The 19,609-nt window shown below is 39.8% G+C and overlaps 1 protein-coding gene across 8 annotated transcripts in view; it reads left to right on the forward strand.

The window, feature by feature from the left end:
• The window catches only part of SGMS1 (sphingomyelin synthase 1), a 1,111,197-nt gene extending 1,097,162 nt beyond the window's left edge, over positions 1–14,035 (forward strand). For all 8 annotated transcript variants that reach the window (XM_086921962.1, XM_086921963.1, XM_086921964.1 and 5 more), the window contains 3 exons: positions 4,252–4,405; positions 7,072–7,238; positions 12,113–14,035. In XM_086921962.1, the coding sequence (XP_086778088.1) occupies positions 4,252–4,405; positions 7,072–7,238; positions 12,113–12,301 (510 nt within the window). In that variant the 3' untranslated portion in view covers positions 12,302–14,035. The remainder of the gene's footprint in view (positions 1–4,251; positions 4,406–7,071; positions 7,239–12,112) is intronic.
• Positions 14,036–19,609: the final 5,574 nt, after the last annotated feature.

Raw genomic sequence — 19,609 nt, forward strand, 5'->3', positions numbered from 1 at the left:
ACGGGGAGAGGGTGCTAAGGAGGGGTGGGACACAGAGGCCCAGAAAGCTTAGTCAGCTTGTTGAAGCAATGTCTTAAACTTAATAACTTGGAGTACGTCTGTAGCAAAGTTTAGACCACTCATTTGCTGAAACTAAGACTTGTAGGTCGAGCAGTCTAATAAGTTAGATCCAAATTCTAATCCGAAGTTCAAGGAATTCAATATTCAATATCTGTTATTTGGAGTAGGGATTTGTTCTAGAACATCAGTCTCAGCAGGCCTCTGACTAGCAGACGTAGAGACCAGAACAAGCAAACAGCCTATGAAGGTGAACTCCCTTATTGAACTAGTTTGAAGTGTGTCCAGATTCTATACACAGGTGGAGGGTTTAGCTTTCACCCGCCATTCGACAAACAAGGAGCCTGCCATGAGCACACTCAGTGTGGCTTGTAGCTTGGATCCAAGTCCTTAACTCATTGTATTACTCAGAGCTGGAAATCTGGTTCCTTTCTCCTTGGCCCGTTAACACTCGGGCCATATTGTTGCTGGGAAGGAATATGGTGTATGCGTGAGACTGGTGTGAAACCGGTCTGAAGATTAGCGTATCCTTCATTGTTTGACTGGATGCTGCACTAGGTCACGGTGGCGAAAGAAACTAAGGTGGGTGTTGTAGAACCTCTGGCTTGGGACGTTCGTGAATTATTGTGTTTGCTCGAGTACTATGATTTTAGTACTTCTCCTTTTGTGCTAGACTCTCATATTGAGACAGTACCCATCGAGAATAAGGAGGAGAAAGGTAGGCCTCAGTGGGACACAGAATGCTTTTTGTGTACTTCTAAGTCTCTTTCTAGAGCTGGTGACCGTAGAGGTGAGGGAAGTGACGTGACCACAGACTTGGCATTTGGCAGATTTCTTCTTATGGTAGTGATAGAAGATCTTCAGAACTTTAAAACTAGAGTTATAAAGGTGTCTCGGATAAGACAAGGGTAATCACCCTTGGAGACAAATGTGTCTGAAGTTCCTGAGGTTGCTCTGGAATCAGGAGAATTTAAAGCACCACTCTTAAACCTTAGGAGAAACTGTGAACTCTTGCAATAATTTGAAGATTGTGTTGCCTCCTCTGTTGTAGAACTGATGTCAAAAGTTGAGATGCTGGAGGATTCCTTCAAGGCTTCGCACTTGTGTATCCTGGACTTCCTTGCTCGTTCAAGTAGATGATATTCCAAAGATTGTGGTGCAGGAGTTCCGGATGTTTGAAGTTGCAAACATTGAGGCTTTCCACTAGAAAGTCTGGCACTTTCCCTAAAGTGATCCATCCATGTCCTTTGGAACTCCTCAGTGTAATCCTTGGCCTTAAATGAAGAAGGTTAAAACTAGGTGGCAAACAGGATTCATTTATTCCAGATTGAGTAGGAGCATGCGCTCACAGAAGCAAGATCGGCAGCAAGTTCCTCACAAACTGGCAGAGTCTAGACTTGAGCCATCAGTCACATATCTATTTAGGTAATAGTGTTAACCCAACTAGAAACCAATGAGAATATTATTGGGAGCTTCTTTAGGCTTAAATAGAGGCCCTCTGAATTGAAGGTCACGTTTAGTACTTAAGGTTTCAATCTAGCAGTGTTCTCTTCATCGCTGGAAAGGTCCTTCCAAATATTTGAGATGCCTCTTTGTGGATATTTTGTTTCTTGATTATGTTGTGCAGCATGCAGAATTTGACGGGACAATGGATTTGTGCTACTATGTAGCTGCCCCGCTTACCACATAATTGATTGGAAAACATGTGCCACAATTTGCTGATCAAAAAAAGTTTCTCTCAATTCGTCAAATTATGCTGTCTAGTGCTACAAAATATATGTAGTGCACCTTTTCCTGGTTTAGAATTTAGATAATGTTGCTGCATATACTGGTCCTTAATTGGCAATTTTTTTCAGCAACTCCCTGTGAGAATGGTAAAGCGCTGCAGAGTGTTGTGTCGGTCGTCATTATGATAATGACACCGTTATTTCAGTAACTTGTAAAATAGTACTGATACCATGTGAAATATTGGTTAATACCACTTCATTTTATACAATGAAACGTGTGTGTGTGTGTAAAATATGTAGTATGCATTCTACTGTAATATATTGTTTACTACCAATGTTGAGTGTGGTGGGGGATAACTCACGAGAGACGAGCAACCGTGGTAAGAAATGGCGTATTATACTATGCATCTCTGCATAAATGGTTTATACCATGGCATTATTTCCTGTGTGCTTGCCTCCACAAAAGACATTTTAACAAAACCAGTGTGCAGTATGGTAGAGTCATTGTTACAGAGATTATATTTGAGGCATTAGTAAGTATTTTTCTCATGTAAAGTTTGCTGTCCTCTGGTAATAGATTTGATTACGACCTTTGCGTTGTAGTTAATGTTTGGATGTCCGTTTTTAGTGCAGTTTCTTTTAACAGCTTGTGTGTGTGTGTGTGTATTATATATCTCCAAACACAAAGTCTCCAAATGTTGGAGCCCCCATCCCTGCAGGGCGGCTTTAAAAGGGGAATGGAGAATCGCGTGAACAGCATCATTCCACCCAAAAAATTATGAAGCCACAACTCCATGACGTACTGGCATTTATTCCAATGAATTGGCAGCATGTTTGTCATTATGCGTTTCAGCTAAAAAAAAAAGCCTTGTTCACAGGTGAGCAATATAATGATGCTAATAATTCTATAGCATTTTATCCAGTGGATATGTGACTAGAGAATAATACTACTGCACCCAGCAGGCACCAAAAATGTCCCAAATTTGCAGTATCAAAACTGTGTTAAATATATATGTTTGATGGCATGTGTGGCTGTAGATACACATGCTTTTCAAAAGTCCCCCATCTAGGGTTGGGCTCGGAATTGTACAAGTTGTCATGGAAACTTGCTTTTCTCATTGCAATTACCTCACTCAGAAGAGGAGTAGAGATTAAAGCATTGGCTCTGGAGGGACCATTTTTCCAACTACACAAAGACAACAGTGGTTTTAAGAACTAATCCTAAATTTCTACCATAAGTAGTCTCACAGTTTCACACGACTCAGTCCATTGAATAGCCTGTATTTTTTTTCAACGAAACTCAGTGGCAGAAAGAGCTTACGCATGCTAGATTTTAAAAGAGCACTAATGTACTATATTGAAAGGACACAGTCCTTTCGGAAAACTCATCAACTATTTGTGGCATTCTCCAAGCCACATAAAGATAAAGCAGTATTGCTTGTTGTATAGTAAAATGTATCCAAACCTGCTATGCAAATGTCAAAAAACCCTTCCCTATACCACCAAAAGCTCATTATACACACAAGAAAGGAGGTTCTATGGCCTTTCTACGGAATATACCAAAGCGGACCTATGCAGTGCAACTACATGGACTACACTGCACACATTTACAAAACATTACTGTGTAAATGCTATGGCATGACAACAAACAAGTGCCGGCCAAGCGGTACTACGTACATTATTTCAAACAAATGCCCCCAGCTCAAGTTAACCACCGCCTACAAGGAGAACTGCTTTTTAGTCTATGAAAAGCATGTGTATCTACATCCACACATGCTATCAAACGGTAAATGTTACTTACCCTGTAAGCATCTGTTATGGCATGTAATGCTGTAGATTCACATGCGCCCACCCTCCTCCCTGGTAACTTGTGTTGGTTGCCTTTATCTAAATCATACATTACATTATCTTTACATGGTCATCTCTATAGAATACGCTATCCTTTCACTCCATCCTCACACACCAAGCGGAAAACAATATAACAATAGTTGAGGACCATACACATTCCAAGTAAGAGGAGTCATTCCACCTCGTGAATCGAAATAATTATTTGCAGAAAAACAACTTGCACACTTCCGAGATAAACGCTAAATGACATACTTGTACTAAGCATGTGAATCTACAGCACTACATGCCACAAACCGATGCTTACAGGGTAAGTAACATTTACTAGACTGAGTCAGCTCAAGTTTTTGTTTTACATACCCACAATCACCTGCGGGGTAAAGACAATGAGTGTTGAGACGAACAGAACACATGGTATAGTGATGTTTGAGTAACACTGCTGTATTCTTTGGCTCCCGCTCCAGTACTGGAATCGTATTGATAAGTTATCACTTGTAAAAAATAAAAAAGGAGACTACCACACAGACCTGTATTGTAATATTGTTTGTTACTTTCTGCCTTGTTTGTCTTTATGGCACAGAAAGAAATGGCATTAAGTCTTTTTTCTTGTATCTTTCACCAGCTGTTAGGAGATTGGGAAGCCCAGCTGAGGAGGATAATGAAGATGATCGCAGGAGGAGGGCTTTCTATCACAGGGTCGCACACCATGTGTGGAGACTATCTGTACAGTGGCCACACTGTCATGTTAACACTCACCTACATGTTTATCAAAGAGTGTAAGTGGAATACAGATTTTGTTATAAGGTGATTTGTATCAGGTTGCAAAACAGTACTAATCATGCATCTTCTTATTCAGTTTTATTTTATTGTGACAGTGCAGCCACGTTTCTGATTTTGCTGGCTTGCATTTTCTAATTTCTTATCATTTGGAGTTTTCTTTATAAATGGGAGTGTAAACCAATCTAAAGAGAAAGTAACATTTGAGCTTTTCCAGTGTTCAGTTTAGGGGTCGACTTTTAGATGGCTCATGAACATGCTTCTTTAAGGTCTAAAGCAACAGTTAAACGTACCATACCCCTGTATTCGCCAGCTGGTTGTAACTTCCCGGAACTAGGAATGGCCAAGTCAATAGCTTTTTGCTAGGGGAAGTGTTAGGTAAATAGGTGGGCAACTTTGTGTATGTGTAGCTCCTGCTGTCCCGAAAGAACATTTCCTAACAAAGCAACATCCTGAATTACAACAATACGGAAGCAGGGGGAAGGGATCCTTTGCTTAACAGACCGCAATAGTATTATTAAGCTGTACCCTCAATGAAGAGTATTAACAAAATGAGTCTGAAGATGAAGTTTGCCTTGTAAGTGGTGAAAGTTAAAGCCATATATACAAAATATTGCACAGTAGTCTTTTGAAACTGCTATTTTTTTCATTGTAGCTTTAAGAAACCGTGTGTTGTGTATATACGCACGTCTGTGTGTGTGTGGGCGCACATTTCTTTAATTTGTGCACAAAAATGCTGAACATCCGACATGGTATCAAAGAAAAACAAACGAACATGCCTAGTTGATTAATGAGGGGCACGGGATATTTGACATTCACGTAACATGCACATTCTAACCCAAATAAAGCTATAACTCCCGATGTTAAATGTTATATAAGTAAATCGAGTAAATCGTAATGCACACTGACTCACGATTGCAAGCCTCTCTTTTGTCGCATGTACAGTTTAACTAAAGAACTGGTTGATACTCGTCACCAAATTCTAATAGGAACACACATATTACAATGCTCAAAATGCTATGGCCCTGATAAAATGTCCACCAAAGCAATGGCATACCATGAAACACACAAAACCCAATGGCTTAAGAGGACAGAAGCACAGGCGACTCTTTCCTTTTTTTAAATTGTTATTGTTTTTAAAATTGTGGGTGTAAGTTTATCTTAATAGATAATGTCATCACACACCAGATCTGAAAATCGTAGGTCCTGTAGATAAAGGCTATCATTAAGGTGTGGACTTCAGTGTAGTCTAATTTACTATGGCTATCCATCTGGATAGATCTCCTTTAATGCCTGTTCATTTACTGGTACCTGCAAAAGACGTGCTTTAAAGTTGGCTTACTTGAAATGAAAAATCTGCATTATCGGAGTGTTGATCTTCTAGAAACTCAAGTTTATGGTACAGTTTGCAGTTCCTTTGAAGTTCCTATTTTTTAAGACCACATGGTACTGGGATTGTAATCTCCTATCTGTAGCTCAATTTGTCAGGCACTATTGAAATGGTTCATGCACACATCTTGGGTGACACCTTCAAACTTTAATCGCGAATGTTACTGCTGCTCGTCGAATAATGATTGGCCTAGCCATAACCTCATTGCTATTAGCAGAATCACTTCTGCTATGCTGGACGGTTTTCAAGTTTTCCTTTGTATGGTGTGTATGCAAATACACGTCATCGGCATTTGGAGAATTATATGTTTGCAGTGCATTCTTGGTAAGAAAAAGTGGTGTGCTCATTGCAGCCATTGGCTACCCCTAGATGTTTAATTTACAGATTTCTAGGTGATAACTGTAACACATATTCTATGGTAAACATGTGCAACTACCCTGAATGCTTCTTTTTAAAATAATTTTACGGTTTTCAATGACATTTGATGCATGGTTGGTACACAGTGAGACATTGTAAGCCACACGCAGTTGTTGGCTCTGGATTTTTTGACAAACAATTAATGAATATCTGATCCAGAAGGGCTAAGGGACATGTAATAGAATACTATTTATGTTCACCCACCTTAAATACAAAAAACTACAGATGTAAACCTTACTGCCAATCAACACTTTTTCACAATTATATGTTTTGTAAAGTCCGGTATTATTTTCACAAATGTCACCTTACTGAATTCAGGATGTTGTCTGTCTAGTTTGTATCTTTGTGAGTTCATCCATAGTTATCGCTGCTATTTTCCCCAAAGATGGAAACCAGTATCAAACATAACAATAGAAAAAGTTTGAGCTCAAAACTAATGGCCAAGAAATCTTTTTTTTTTCACCAGCTGACGTTTTGTTGATCTAGTTGTTAGAAAACATGTTTTCTAGCACAACACACTATTTTAAAGGACCAAATGTCTCCACATTTTGATTAATTGGTATCTAGAGAAATTCATGTACCCTGCATATCTTTAAAATGCTCAGCTTGTAGAGAAAAAAGAAAGTAAATTTGTTAAAGAACAGTTTCTGGGAAAATGTTGTGATGTTTTAGTGTCATTTCTGCCTAATTGCAAAAAGGATTAAAACCTGCAAAAACCCTTCAGAATGAAGTGGTTAACCATCATATTTCGAAATAATTATTTTTGCCTTCCATTTCTTGTTTAGGGCGTGTGGCTCACTAAAATGATGGGATATAATTGTTCACACACCTAAGAAGCATTTTTGTGTTTGTTTTCAGATTCACCACGGCGATTCCGAATATACCACTGGATTTGCTGGAGCCTCAGCATTGTGGGGATATTCTGTATTCTGTTAGCTCATGATCACTACACTGTGGATGTGGTTGTGGCTTACTATATCACTTCAAGACTTTTCTGGTGGTATCATACAATGGCCAACCAGCAAGTGAGTATTCAGTTTAGTGTAAATGTTGCTCAGTTTTTTGTTATATGCAAGCTATAAAAAATGTCCTGTCACCCTTTGGCACTTGTGTTGATGATAATTGGGTGCGTTGGACGCCACTACCGGATGTTGGATTTATGAGGAAAAGGAACCAGCACAATTGGTGAATTATATTATTGGCTGCTTTTATTAATCCCTTTCTCAGAAGGTGGTTGACGTCTCCAGGAAATGATTTAATAAAATCGGATAAGATTATTCACTGGTAGTTTGAAGTGATCTGTTTCTTTGCAAATATTGTGTTGGTGTCTCTTCTACCAAAGCGTTCTACAGTAAGGGAAGTCACCTGCTGTGGATTTGGGTCTGCATAAATCCACTTGTTTTTTAAATAATAGAATTGAGGTTATCACAACTGTCAAAAAATGTAGTTACTACATAAGACGGTATGGGCGTCCGGATCCCCCCCCCGCGCTTTAGCAGTGGGTGTTAAAAAAAAGGGAAAGAAGGATGAATAGATGAGTATGTGAAAGAGTGGGTGGGTAAGGATCCACAGATGACTGCGTGAAAGCATGCATGGATGGGTGAGTGAAAGGATGGATGAGTAGGTAAAAGGATAGGTGATTGAAATGATGCATGGATGGTAGGGTGAAAGGATTGTTGGATAAGACGGTGAAATGATGATTGGATAAAATGATGAATAGACAGGTGTTGGGGTGGGTGGGTGCAGTAATGGATTTGTGAGTGAATGAGTGGTCAGGGGTATGGGAGGATAAATGGGTGAGGAGATGGGTAGGTGAAAGGATTAGTGATGAGTGGGTGAAAGAAGAGTGTGCAAAAGGATGTTTGGATGAGTAGGTGAATGGATGGTGGGTGAAAGGACGGATGGTTGGTGAAATGATGGGGTGAAAGGATGAATGGATGGGTGGCTGAAAGGCTGGATCGATAAGTGGGTGGAAGGATGGGGTATGAAAGGATGAATGGGTGATAGGATGTGTGGGTGAGAGGGAACATGTATGAGTGGGTGAGACGATTGGTGGATGAAATTATGGCAGAGTAAATGGAAATCTGAGAGGATGGGTGAGTGAAAGTATGGGAGAGTAAATGGAAATCAGGATAGATGAAAGGATGGCTCCGTGGGAGAAAAGATGGATGATTGGGTGAGTACGGGCTGGTGTGAGGATGAGCAGGTGAAAAGATGGATAAATGGGTAAAAGGATTGGTGGGTAAAAGGATGGATAGATGAGTGAGTGAATGATGGGTGAGTTAAAGGACAGAGGAAAAAGTGGGTAGAAGGATGGATGGGTGGGTATAAGGGTGTATGGATGGATGGATGAGTGAGTAGATGAAAGAATGGGTGTATGAGTGGATGGGTAGGTGAAAGGATGGGTGGATGAGTAGGTAAAAGGATGAGTGGGTAAGAGGATAGGTCAGTGAGAGGATAGGTCAATGGGTGGGTGAAATGATAGAGTAAATGCAAATCTGAAAGTATAAGTGGATGGATGAGTGAAAGGATGGTAGCATTAATGGAAAAATGGGAGGATGGATGGGTGGGTGAGTAGAGGGCAGGTGAAAGGATTGACCTGTAGATGGATGGATGGATAAGGGAGTGAAATGATTGTGTATTGGTGAGTCAAAGGATGCATGCATGGATGGGTGGGTGAAAGGATGGCTGAGTAGGTGAAAGGATGGCTGGATGAGTGGTTAGGGGGGTATGGTGGACTGCTGGGTTAAAGCATGGCAGGGTAAATGGAAATCTGAGAGGATAGACTGGTAAACAAGAGGGGGATGGATAGAAAAGTAAAGATGCCAAAGTAAATGCAATTCTAGAATATGGGTGGATGGAATGATGGCAGTAAATACAATTGAGAGGATGGATGGGTAGGTGAAAGAAATGTAATAAAGATCTAGTGATTCTCTCCGGCCTCATTTAGCATGTCTGTGCTGTGGGAAGATGACTTTTGTGACACATAGCTGTTTCCGTAACCCCTGGGGACTGGAAAAGATGGTGAAGATACATTGATCTCTTCACATTTGTTGCTGTATTCAATACAGACCTTGTGTTAAATATTTTGAATTAATATGCCATTGAGGGTCTCCACTGACAAGATTCTGATTAGCTGATCTTGGAAATTTGGTAATCTGCATTTTGGACTCCATTCTGGCCTGGAGAAGCTCCTGTTTTCCCAGAACATTGTTTGGCAATCTTAAGTTAATATCAACAGATTTGGAGGTTGGTAAACTGTTATGGAAACACTACTGAGGTGTATGTGCTTAGCCAGCTATATTGCTCTGGTGCCATGGTTTCCCTGTCATTGTGACAGGTGGTTTGACATGTTCTTTTCACCAGTTGACAAGTTGACACGTATCTTGATATAGACGTTCTTTTGAGGTGACGAGGCCTATCCAACTAACATAATTTCGGTGCTATTTTATATGCATGGGGGCATTTAGAATGGCTTCTGTTTCTGTGGAAGCAAGTATAACTATTTTCTAGAAAATGGTGTGCTGTTGAGGCAAAAGACACACAAATGATGGATGGAATGCAGAACAAATCAAAACATTCACCCCCAGTCAAGAGATCTGGGTTAAATCGATCATTCTTTAGCTCACCATGCCATCCCAGTTTAGACCCAGCCATCTGCAAATCAGTCTTGACCATGTGCCTCATGGGAACAGTCCAGCCCGAACTGCCAAGTCAGGTACTCACTGGACCGGAAACAAGCTTCCTAAGACCGGTTTCGGGGTTTCAGCCAGAGTGGGACTGGTATTCCCAGACATGGGTCCTGTGCTCGCCGTGCCACTGGAGCCAAGCTAGCCTGGCCAATGAGGGGTGAAATACCGAAACCCATCCCAGGATGCTTGTTGACAAAGTAAGACAGTACGTGATCTATCCCTTCACCTAAACAAATAAAAGACATGAGGGGGGTGTTGGTCATCCAAGACATTCTTCCCTCTGGTTCCCTGCTCTGGCTGTACAGATACTCACCATATCTCTCCTCTAGACATTAGTCTGTGATATTTCAGTATAGGGCTTGCAGTCGTCTGGTTTGAGGGAGTGGATGAAACACTTGCCCTAGCATCGTAGAGCACTTCTCTAGAGAGTGGTGCCCTTGACCACCCTAAATGATGATGTGGTGGGGAATTGAAGTCAATAACAGAGTAGCCTTTAAAAAGACCAGCACTAACTGCAACAGTTTGAGGCCTAAACATGATGGTTGCATTCCACGTATTGAGGGGGTTCAATTAATGTATTGCTTTCATGTTTTAAGCAAATAATAGTTGTCAATCTCGGAGAGGGTTGGTAAAGGTAAGTGACAAGTCTCCATTTTTGTGTTGATGAAGAATTACAAATTAAACAGCATTTTCAGACCAGATTTCGAACTTACATTGCTGATTAAGAAGTTTACTCATGTACATTTACTGTGTGTAGTGTTGACAACTGTAAATGGTAGGTTTCTTTTTGATGAAGGACATTTTGTGAACGTACAGTGTAAAAACAAAACCGCATATTATATTTTCCAAATGGTAGCAACTTTGCTTCTTTATGGAACAATTCTTTTTATTATTGTCAGTTAAGTATTAACACAGCTTTTGCCTACAACCATTAGCCAGCAGTGAAAGGAGTGCATAAAGATATTACACAGCCTATTCCTACAACCCGGAGGCTGGTGGTGTATCGCAGAACTATGGGTTTTACTTGTGAAATAAAAACAATGGAATCTAAGAGTGAGACTAGAAATATTGAGAGTATCAAAGAGCTTTAAGAAGCCACGGAAGACTATACGGCCCCACCCGCCTATCCCCCTTTCTCCTCCTCACCAAGATTCTTTCTCCCAAGTGTTAGTGTGATGAATGGGCTCCTTGGTATGGCGAGGGACGCTCTTTCTTAAGCAACATTTTGTGATTCCCTTATCCATTCGGGTTAGTAGGCGCAGAATTTGTAAGCATTTAGGGCAAGTTACTTCGCTAAATTCTTCAGACAGAATCGTATCTGCATAATCCTCTGCCCTTTTATCTAGCTCATCGACATTCGTTCAATTGCCAGCGAAACCCAGATTTTTTAAAGCTTATGCATGTGGTCGGCGACTAGCTCAGTACCCCAGTGTGCTAGTAGGACCTGTCGAGCGGCATCAGTGCAGGTGCCATTTGTCTGCTTCTAATTGAGCGTAAGGTAAAAGTTAGTGGGTTTTGAGTCCTAGGAGTGTGTATGTGGGGAATCAGGGAATTGGTGTGTGAAATGCCTGGTTAGTGTCATTCAGGACCTGTTCCCACTATCTAACCAGCTAGGGACAGTTCCATGCCAGATGCTGAAGGGAGCCCGTTTGACCACAGCCCGCCAGCATAAAGTAGATAGCCCCTTGTTCCAGTCATGAGTTTGAGCGGGTGTTAACTTCGCTTCTTTGCAGGAATAATCACATAAAGAAGTATAGAAATTTGATATTTGCATCAAAAGACTTTTCCTCAAATTCCAAGGCAGCTATTTCTTCTTTTTTTTTTTTAAACCATGAGCATAGCTGTAAAAATTGTTATTTAATTTAGTCACAATTACATGTTTGCTTTTTAATTTTTTTTTTTACCTTTATCAGTCGAGTGCCTTTGTGCTGTAAAAATGTTTTTAAAAATGTACGGACACATCTCAAGGTCTGTCAAGAATGCAAGTCCTGTGAAATATAGGTCTCTAGTCTGTACACTCTTGATTTAAGTAGAATTGTGTGAGTAATTGTAAAATAGTCATTTAGCGGATAAAATCAGACAACACAATCATAACTTTTGAGAAAGAGACAGATTTTTAATCTTCAAAGTAGAAATCTGAAACATTTGACTTGCTTATTATGGGAGTGCGAGTTACAACTAATGAGTGTCATTCTTCACTCCCTCAGGTTCTAAAAGAAGTTTCCCCAACGAACCTTCTCTCTCAAGTGTGGTGGTACAGACCCTTTCAGTACTTTGAAAAGAATGTTCAAGGCACGATACCTCGCTCCTATCACTGGCCTCGTTCATGTCCACTTCCATTTAGAAGACGCTTTGGTCGAACAGTGGAATACAGCAGACTTGTGAATGATACATAGCAGCTGGGAAATTTACACTGAGGAAGGAGCTATCCTAAGTGCTAAGAACTCCATAAAAGACCATTGCCATAAAGCAAATTCCTCCCTCTCCCATCTTCAACAGTTACCTTGACCCTAACCTGTTAAGTTACATGGTCAGCACTGTGATTTTGTTTCTCTCCAAAGGACCTGCGTTGGAAAACAACAAAACTTAACATGCACTGTACAAAGTTCCTGCAAACAGAATGTCTGTCTACATGTCCCATCAACGTGTTCCTTTGTATATCAGGCAACCTCATAAACGTTTTATATCCTGGGTTGTGGTCTTTCCAGTCGTGTCTGGGAAAAACATATTATTTTCTTGGGAAAACATACTTTTCATATCTCTTGCCCCAAAGATTGGGCTGTAAGCCATTTTCTAAGAAACGTCTCTATGAAGGCTTTGACATACCGGAATGGGTTAAAGGCTGAAATCTTTTTACCGCCTGCACCAATGTTCTAAAAATCGTAGCAGAAGAAAGGTTTGATAACTTTGATTTTGTAAAAATCTGCAGTGTCAAAAGTGCAAAAATACTCTGTTGTAAAGTGATTTTCTAAGTATTTCCTAACTTTATTTTTCAAAATATGTATGAAAATTATTGATGATTTTTACATGTCTGGGAAATGAAAGTTAACATTGGAAGAGATTTGTCTGTTACTAGTGCCTTTCTTGTCTTGATTGTATGGTCAGTAGACAGTCTTATATGTTTTTATTTTTCAATAAAGTATTCCATGAAAAATGGCATTATATGTATATGTTACTGAATTTTGAATTCAGAACTAAATGAAACAAATAATTGCATCAAAAGTTAAATTTGAAAAAAGACAAACATTTGTTTTTATGTTCTGAGTTCTGTTCACATGTTGTGAGTTCTGTTCAAGTGATTTGTTTGACTAGACGGAGAGTTTTTTGCCTTTTTCTCAAAATAGAAATGAATGCTAATATATGTTGTGAAATGTTTTGTCTGAAAATTACATTTGAAACTTCACCAGGAAATCTTACCTCTACCTCCTAAAAGCTGTGCATATTGTGCTTTTCATCTTTACTTGTTTTGTTTAATAGGGTTCAGCACTTGTGAGATAAGATGATCTTCAGACATGCAGTATGTGCGGGTTTGTGGAACAGAGGACTGGTTTCAGTGGTGCTCTTTTATTTCTAGTTTTATGATGAAATCAGATGTCACAATCCCATTTCTATAGCCAAGTAACAAGTACTATTTTGAGAAAAATCTGTAGAAGCTCACCTTTTAAGAAAAATTTATTTGTGTTCTGTATTCTGAAACAAAATTATTTTCTCAAGAATGCATACATTATTTTTGTTTATACATTGCCTAATTTAAACTTGATACCTTATCACTAATTATACATACTTGACAATGTTGTTAATAAATTACAAACATTTTCTATTTCTTTTAAATTTATTTGTGCATAAAAAGCATGTTCTTTGAGTTTCACTCCTACCATATTTTTTGAGAAAGTATTCTAACCTATATTTGCCAATGTGCAGATTTTAATGAATTATATATACATATATACCTATGCATTTATAGATATGTGAAAACATATACGTAAATGCATATGTATATATTAACACATTCATAACGTATTTTACGTGAAGCAGAGTTCTCTTCTGTAGGGTTTTGTGTATTCACAAGGTGATATTTGTATTGTAAAATACTAATGGTGACGGAAAATAAAAAGACTTAAGTTCACTAATGCATTTTGTTGCTGTATTATCTTTGCTTTGTATTGACAAATATTGTTTGATTTGTGTTGTGTGTAGTGCTTTCATGAATTGGTTTTGTTTGACTACTTCTTGTAATCAAATTACATCCTTGCATACCTGAGCATCTGCCCATAATGTAAAACTAGTTTGAAGAGCATACAAGGTTTTTGAAGACACTCCGCTAAATACTATAATTTTTAGTCCTCTTTTTTACAGCATTTAGATAAGTTGTTAGCTGTCTCATTTCTTTAATACAGTACATGGTTATGGATAGCTCAGTGAACTAATCCATCCTCTAATTTTGCAGTGAATTGTCAATCTTTTCTAAATTCACGTACTCTGCATTATTCCGCTATCTATTGTATAGGTCCGGAATTACCTATTTAGTATTTTGTTTTATTTTGTTATGCATTGTCGACAATTTGTTGCTGTCATGTCTCTCCCCCTGACTATAGGCATATCCCTGGAAATCTCTCTTGTGGTGGCCAACTTCAAATTTTTTTTCAGCCTTGGGTCTTGAAGGAAGTTTTGTGATCCAGGGACCATTGGAGTGAATTGGACAGAATTTGTCAATGGACTTTTAAAGAAATAACTGAAAAACCATAAGATCCAGACATCCAAAGAAATGAGCTCTGAGTGATTTTTCCCGATTCATGTCCTTATATAGGTGCAATTCACATTGCCCTTATATAGGCATAGAAATCAATCACTTATTTAAACATAGTCCATGCAGACCAAATACAGGCATGGCTACTTCCACCCGTACCAAACGTCACAGCGATTTCTTAGAAAATCGGCTTAAGCAGTTAGGGAACTTCCCCTTGCTTGAATATTGATTTGTCCAAGAACTCATGTACTTTGCAAAGAACAACTATTCCCTAGGGGTTCTTTCATGACCTTATTATGCCTCACTTTACGTCAATCTATGGCATTCCTAAACTCCTTCAAGGTATAAATAAATATACCTTCATTTGCTATGGCAAACTACCTGGTTGGGAGCAGTTAGACTATCTACTTACCAAGTTGAAACTGCAGATACCAGGGTTAGTGTCCCACATAAGTTATATAAAGTAACACTCTGGATGGAGGGGGACATAACTAGAAAAATAAGAGCACTCTTTTGAGGGAAGCTCTCTCAGGGTTATGACATTCTTCTAGCTGAACAAGACTGGCCACCTGAATTGGTCATGGAGTGCCCACATGGCGAAGACCTCATTATTCTAGCTTCCTCCAATCCTATTCCAATTCATACAAAATATACCTATTCCAGGAAATTGGCAGTAGCCCAGGCACCTGCATTATATAAAAATCATGTAGAATGGGATGAGGATTCTCCTCAACATAAAATCCAGTTAAAAGCCCAACCAACTGCACAAATGCAGTACCCAGTTAGGCAAGAAGCTAAAAAAACAGGTCAGGGAGATATTAGATCAACTTGAATACCAAGGGGTGATTGAAACATGCACCTCGTCCATGTACAATCCTTTGTTTCCTGTCTCCAAACCAGAAAATACATATCGTCTAGTTTTAGGTTACAGACATTTAAACTCTTGTTGCAAAACTTTTGCAGTGCAAAATGCACACAGTGCAGCACTAATGAATAACATTGTGCGTAAAAAATATAAAACCACATTAGATATTTCTAACGGTTTCTTCTGTCAAAACATTGCACATAAAAGTAGGTATTTGACCGCTTTCTTAATCATGGGGACACAGCGTCAGTTATGTCGTCTCCCCAGGAAATCAAGAATAGTACAGGGTTATTTTCAGCCAGAGTAACAGTTACTACAAACCTATGATGATGAGGCATTATCATATGTCGATGACATCTATCTAACAGACGATTACTTGGATAGGCACTTGAACAGAGTGAACACCATTATTTTGGGATTCGCCTCTGGAGGGTATAAATTCAATTTTAAGAAATCGAGAATGGCCCACCTCTACGTCCTTTTCCTAGGATAAGAGTTATCAAATGAAGGCAAAAGCCGGGCAGCAAGCGCTCTAGAGAAATGTGCGCTTCTCCAACCTCCAAAAACGCTGAAAAATGGAATCGATTCTAGGTTTCCTGAATTTCGGAAGAACTTACATTCTAAATTATGCAGAAAGGGTTAAACCTCTCTACGAATTAATCAAACCAGATTTCAAACAAATTATTTGGACTCAAACACACAGAAATTTTGCGTTCAGTCCAAACACATGTTGGCAACAACACATTTGCAAAAACGCGTAAACGTACGCAACTTAGTGATCCGAATCATCCCAGGAAGATGCGGATTCACTTCCTTAACATTTAATGAAGGAGAAAAAGTACCAATAGCTTACAAATCACCCTTGTACACACAAGCAGAAATAAAATTCACTTCAACAGAAAAAAGTCTGACAACCATTCAAACTGCAGTAGCAAAAGAGAGAGCCCTCGCACAGGATAAGCGCATAATGGTCGTTACTCCTGTACCTGCCTTAGCGGCAGTGACAAAAGCGAGCATTCCAAATGCTAAGGCTTTACATCCGAGATGGTTACAATGAGTTAATTTTCTTGCTGCAACAGACGTTGAATACGTTTTTGACCCTTATTTGAAAACACAAGAATTTCTACAATATGAACATGAATGTCCTATGCCTACTGAAATTCTGCCTCTAGAGCAGTATGAATGTATAATTTATACTGACGGATCAGCACAGCCCGCAATTGGGGATAAACAAGCTTATAGTGCTGCGTGCGCAATCATTAAAGGTCGCTGGCAAGATGGCAAATTCTGACCAATGGTCACTAAAACTCAATCTCTAGGTGTGATTCGTATTATTGCATTCTATCTTACAATGAATACTTGCAGAACTGGATTGAAAACTGTTACAAAGATGCAAAAGGTGGCACAATCAAGCTTAAGTTGCTTTGGGAACAAGTAGTTCGATTACGACAAGAACTACAAAAGCTCACATGATCCATACACTGAGCCATCAATGTGATGGCGTTCACTTTGCAGGGAATTCATTGGCTGATGAAGCCGCAAAGGCAGCTGTGAAAACAGCTTCCGTAGCTGCAATCACTCGTTTAAAAACTCAAATAGATGGCGAAATAATGCTAGCTGTCAATGCGACAAGCAAAGGCAGCGGTTCAGCGTTACCTCAAAACTATCCACTCAAATCTTCATACATAATTGACTCAAACTCCGTTCCTTTTGCTAGAATTCCTGGAGTGGGGGATAGAGTAATTCCAAACAGGAAACGTAGAGTAGCTTTGATACACGAAGCACATTTGCGGAGAGGGTCTGATACATCAGGGGATCTCTAAATCTATACTAGAATTAAGAGACGTACTGGTGGCCAGGGATAAATGGTCACATTCAAACATTTGCAATTAATTGCCATGACTGCAACAGAGATCGCAGCAGAGAACGCCGCCAGATACCTGACTACAGTGTAGCCAGCCCAGTGCAGACACCATTGTTAGAAAGCATTAGACTTTCTACAAGCAGACGTCCCTATGGACCGATGCGGTCCCATAAATATTAAGACAAGATTCATTTGGATGTGGCCTCAGCGCTTGGCTGACGCTCAAACTGTTATAAAAGATTTGCTAGTTTTTATCAGCACATACGCAGTCTGCACCCTACATTCTGACCAGGGTCCTGCGTTTAGCTGTCGAGCTTACAAAGAGGCCATGGCAAACATGGGCGTTGCATTGCAGTATTCTAGTCCATGCCATCCGGAGGGAAATTCGGTAGTGGAGAGAAAAAAACAGGACATAAAGTAATCTATAACAGCTAGGGTACTACGCTCGGGTGACTGCTGGGTCAAACAACTAATAAGTGTTGAACGTAGTCTTAATAATCTGCCAAGAAGTTCTCTAGGGGGTATCACTCCATATGAAATTCCTTTTGAAACTAGAATGATTGTGCAGGACCTCGATTGTCACACTTCAGTGGTGGAACAAAAACCCTTTTATATCAAAGATCGTTTGGCTTTTTTGCAGGACTTAAATGAAATAAGATCCAGACAAAGTAACGTACTCCTGAAGATCCAGACAAAGTAACGTACTCCTGAAGCCAACAACCACTGAAGAGAAGCCATCCGTCCCAGCAAGACCTGTCTGGATTCCAAAGATTGGGGATCTAGTCAGAGAAAAGATCGCAGACAAGAAGGAATTTGGGCCTTCTTACAGACGAGCAGTACCTGTCCTAGCCATCCACAGATCAAGAATAGTATTACTGCCGCCCCTTGCTGGTAAAAAAGAGAACAGGTTTGTGTCCATCGACCTGGTCAAACCACATCATGTGGCCGATCAGAAGTAGTCGACCAAGTGGACTCCAAAGCAGACGCCCAAATCTGGCTACTATCCAAGAGGTTCCAACTGAGAGACTCATCCCGTTTGAAGAATCTGCAGTGCGAAAAGAAGAACTATGCAACAAAGGCATGGAACTTGTACCTCTTGAGACCCAAATAACAAATCGTCAAGAAACGCCTGTCTACAATGAAATAGCAACTGACTATACAAATGTAACAAGTAATCAAGTGGTTCCAGTGATTTCAACGAAACCTGAAGCAATACCAACAATTGACAGAACTGCCTCTGGCTATTAAATTAACTTTGATACATTTTCCGAGGATCCCAGTGAACGTGAAATGACGCCAACTAAAAGAACATTCAAAGAACAAGCAACAGAACCTTTTCATCAACTAGAAAAGACTTATATGGTTTCACCATGGATTGAACTTTGGATTGTGTTGGGTGTACTTTTTCTTCTACTTTGGTTGACTCTTGTATTTACTTTGGGAATGCTGATAAATGGAAGATATGTTAAAAAGGACACAGCAAGTAAGAATATCAACTTACTCCTCAAGCCTTACAAATCATCTCATCGTGAACAAAGAGACTTGTCATCAGTGAACAACACAGCCGTTCCTATAGCTTGAGACAGAACTGAATATGACATTCTTGGTCCGGCGGAGCTGTTGAAGATTCCACACCAATTAAAGATTTCCTTGAGTGACTTTTTCATCTAGTACCTTTTCTGATGATTGGTACTTCGAGACAGGTAATAACATGATGTCAGACTTAAAAATGTCTGCAAAGTTTACAGATCATGAATACTTAGAAGGTTCATCAGATTATTATTATTATTATTTTTATTATATAGACATTTATTAAGCGCACAGCTACCCCCAACGGGGGTGTCCCGGCGCTGAGGAATGCAGGTCAAGGGGGAAGGAATTAGTAGCCTGAAAATAAGGTTTTCAATTTGCCCCTGAACTGAGATTCAGTATCAATACGTCGAAGGCTGATGGGAAGAGAGTTCCACAGTTTTGATACTGCTACTGCGAAGGCTCTGCCTCCCTTTCTCGCGAAACGAAATCGGGGGGGTTGACAGAAGGTGAAGGTGGTTCGACCTAAGATTGAGAGGAGTGGACTGGTTTTAGTCTGTGTCTCAGGTATTTTGGGCCTTTTCCGTTGAGAGCCCTAAAAGCTGGGACCAGGGCCTTAAATTTAACGCGAGCAGTGATGGGTAGCCAATGCAATTTCTTCAAGTGGGGGGAGATAGAGTGTCGATAGGGGACTTTGC

This window comes from Lissotriton vulgaris, chromosome 5 (genome assembly GCF_964263255.1).
Source record: "Lissotriton vulgaris chromosome 5, aLisVul1.2, whole genome shotgun sequence".
In the NCBI taxonomy this organism is placed as follows: Eukaryota; Metazoa; Chordata; class Amphibia; order Caudata; family Salamandridae; genus Lissotriton; species Lissotriton vulgaris.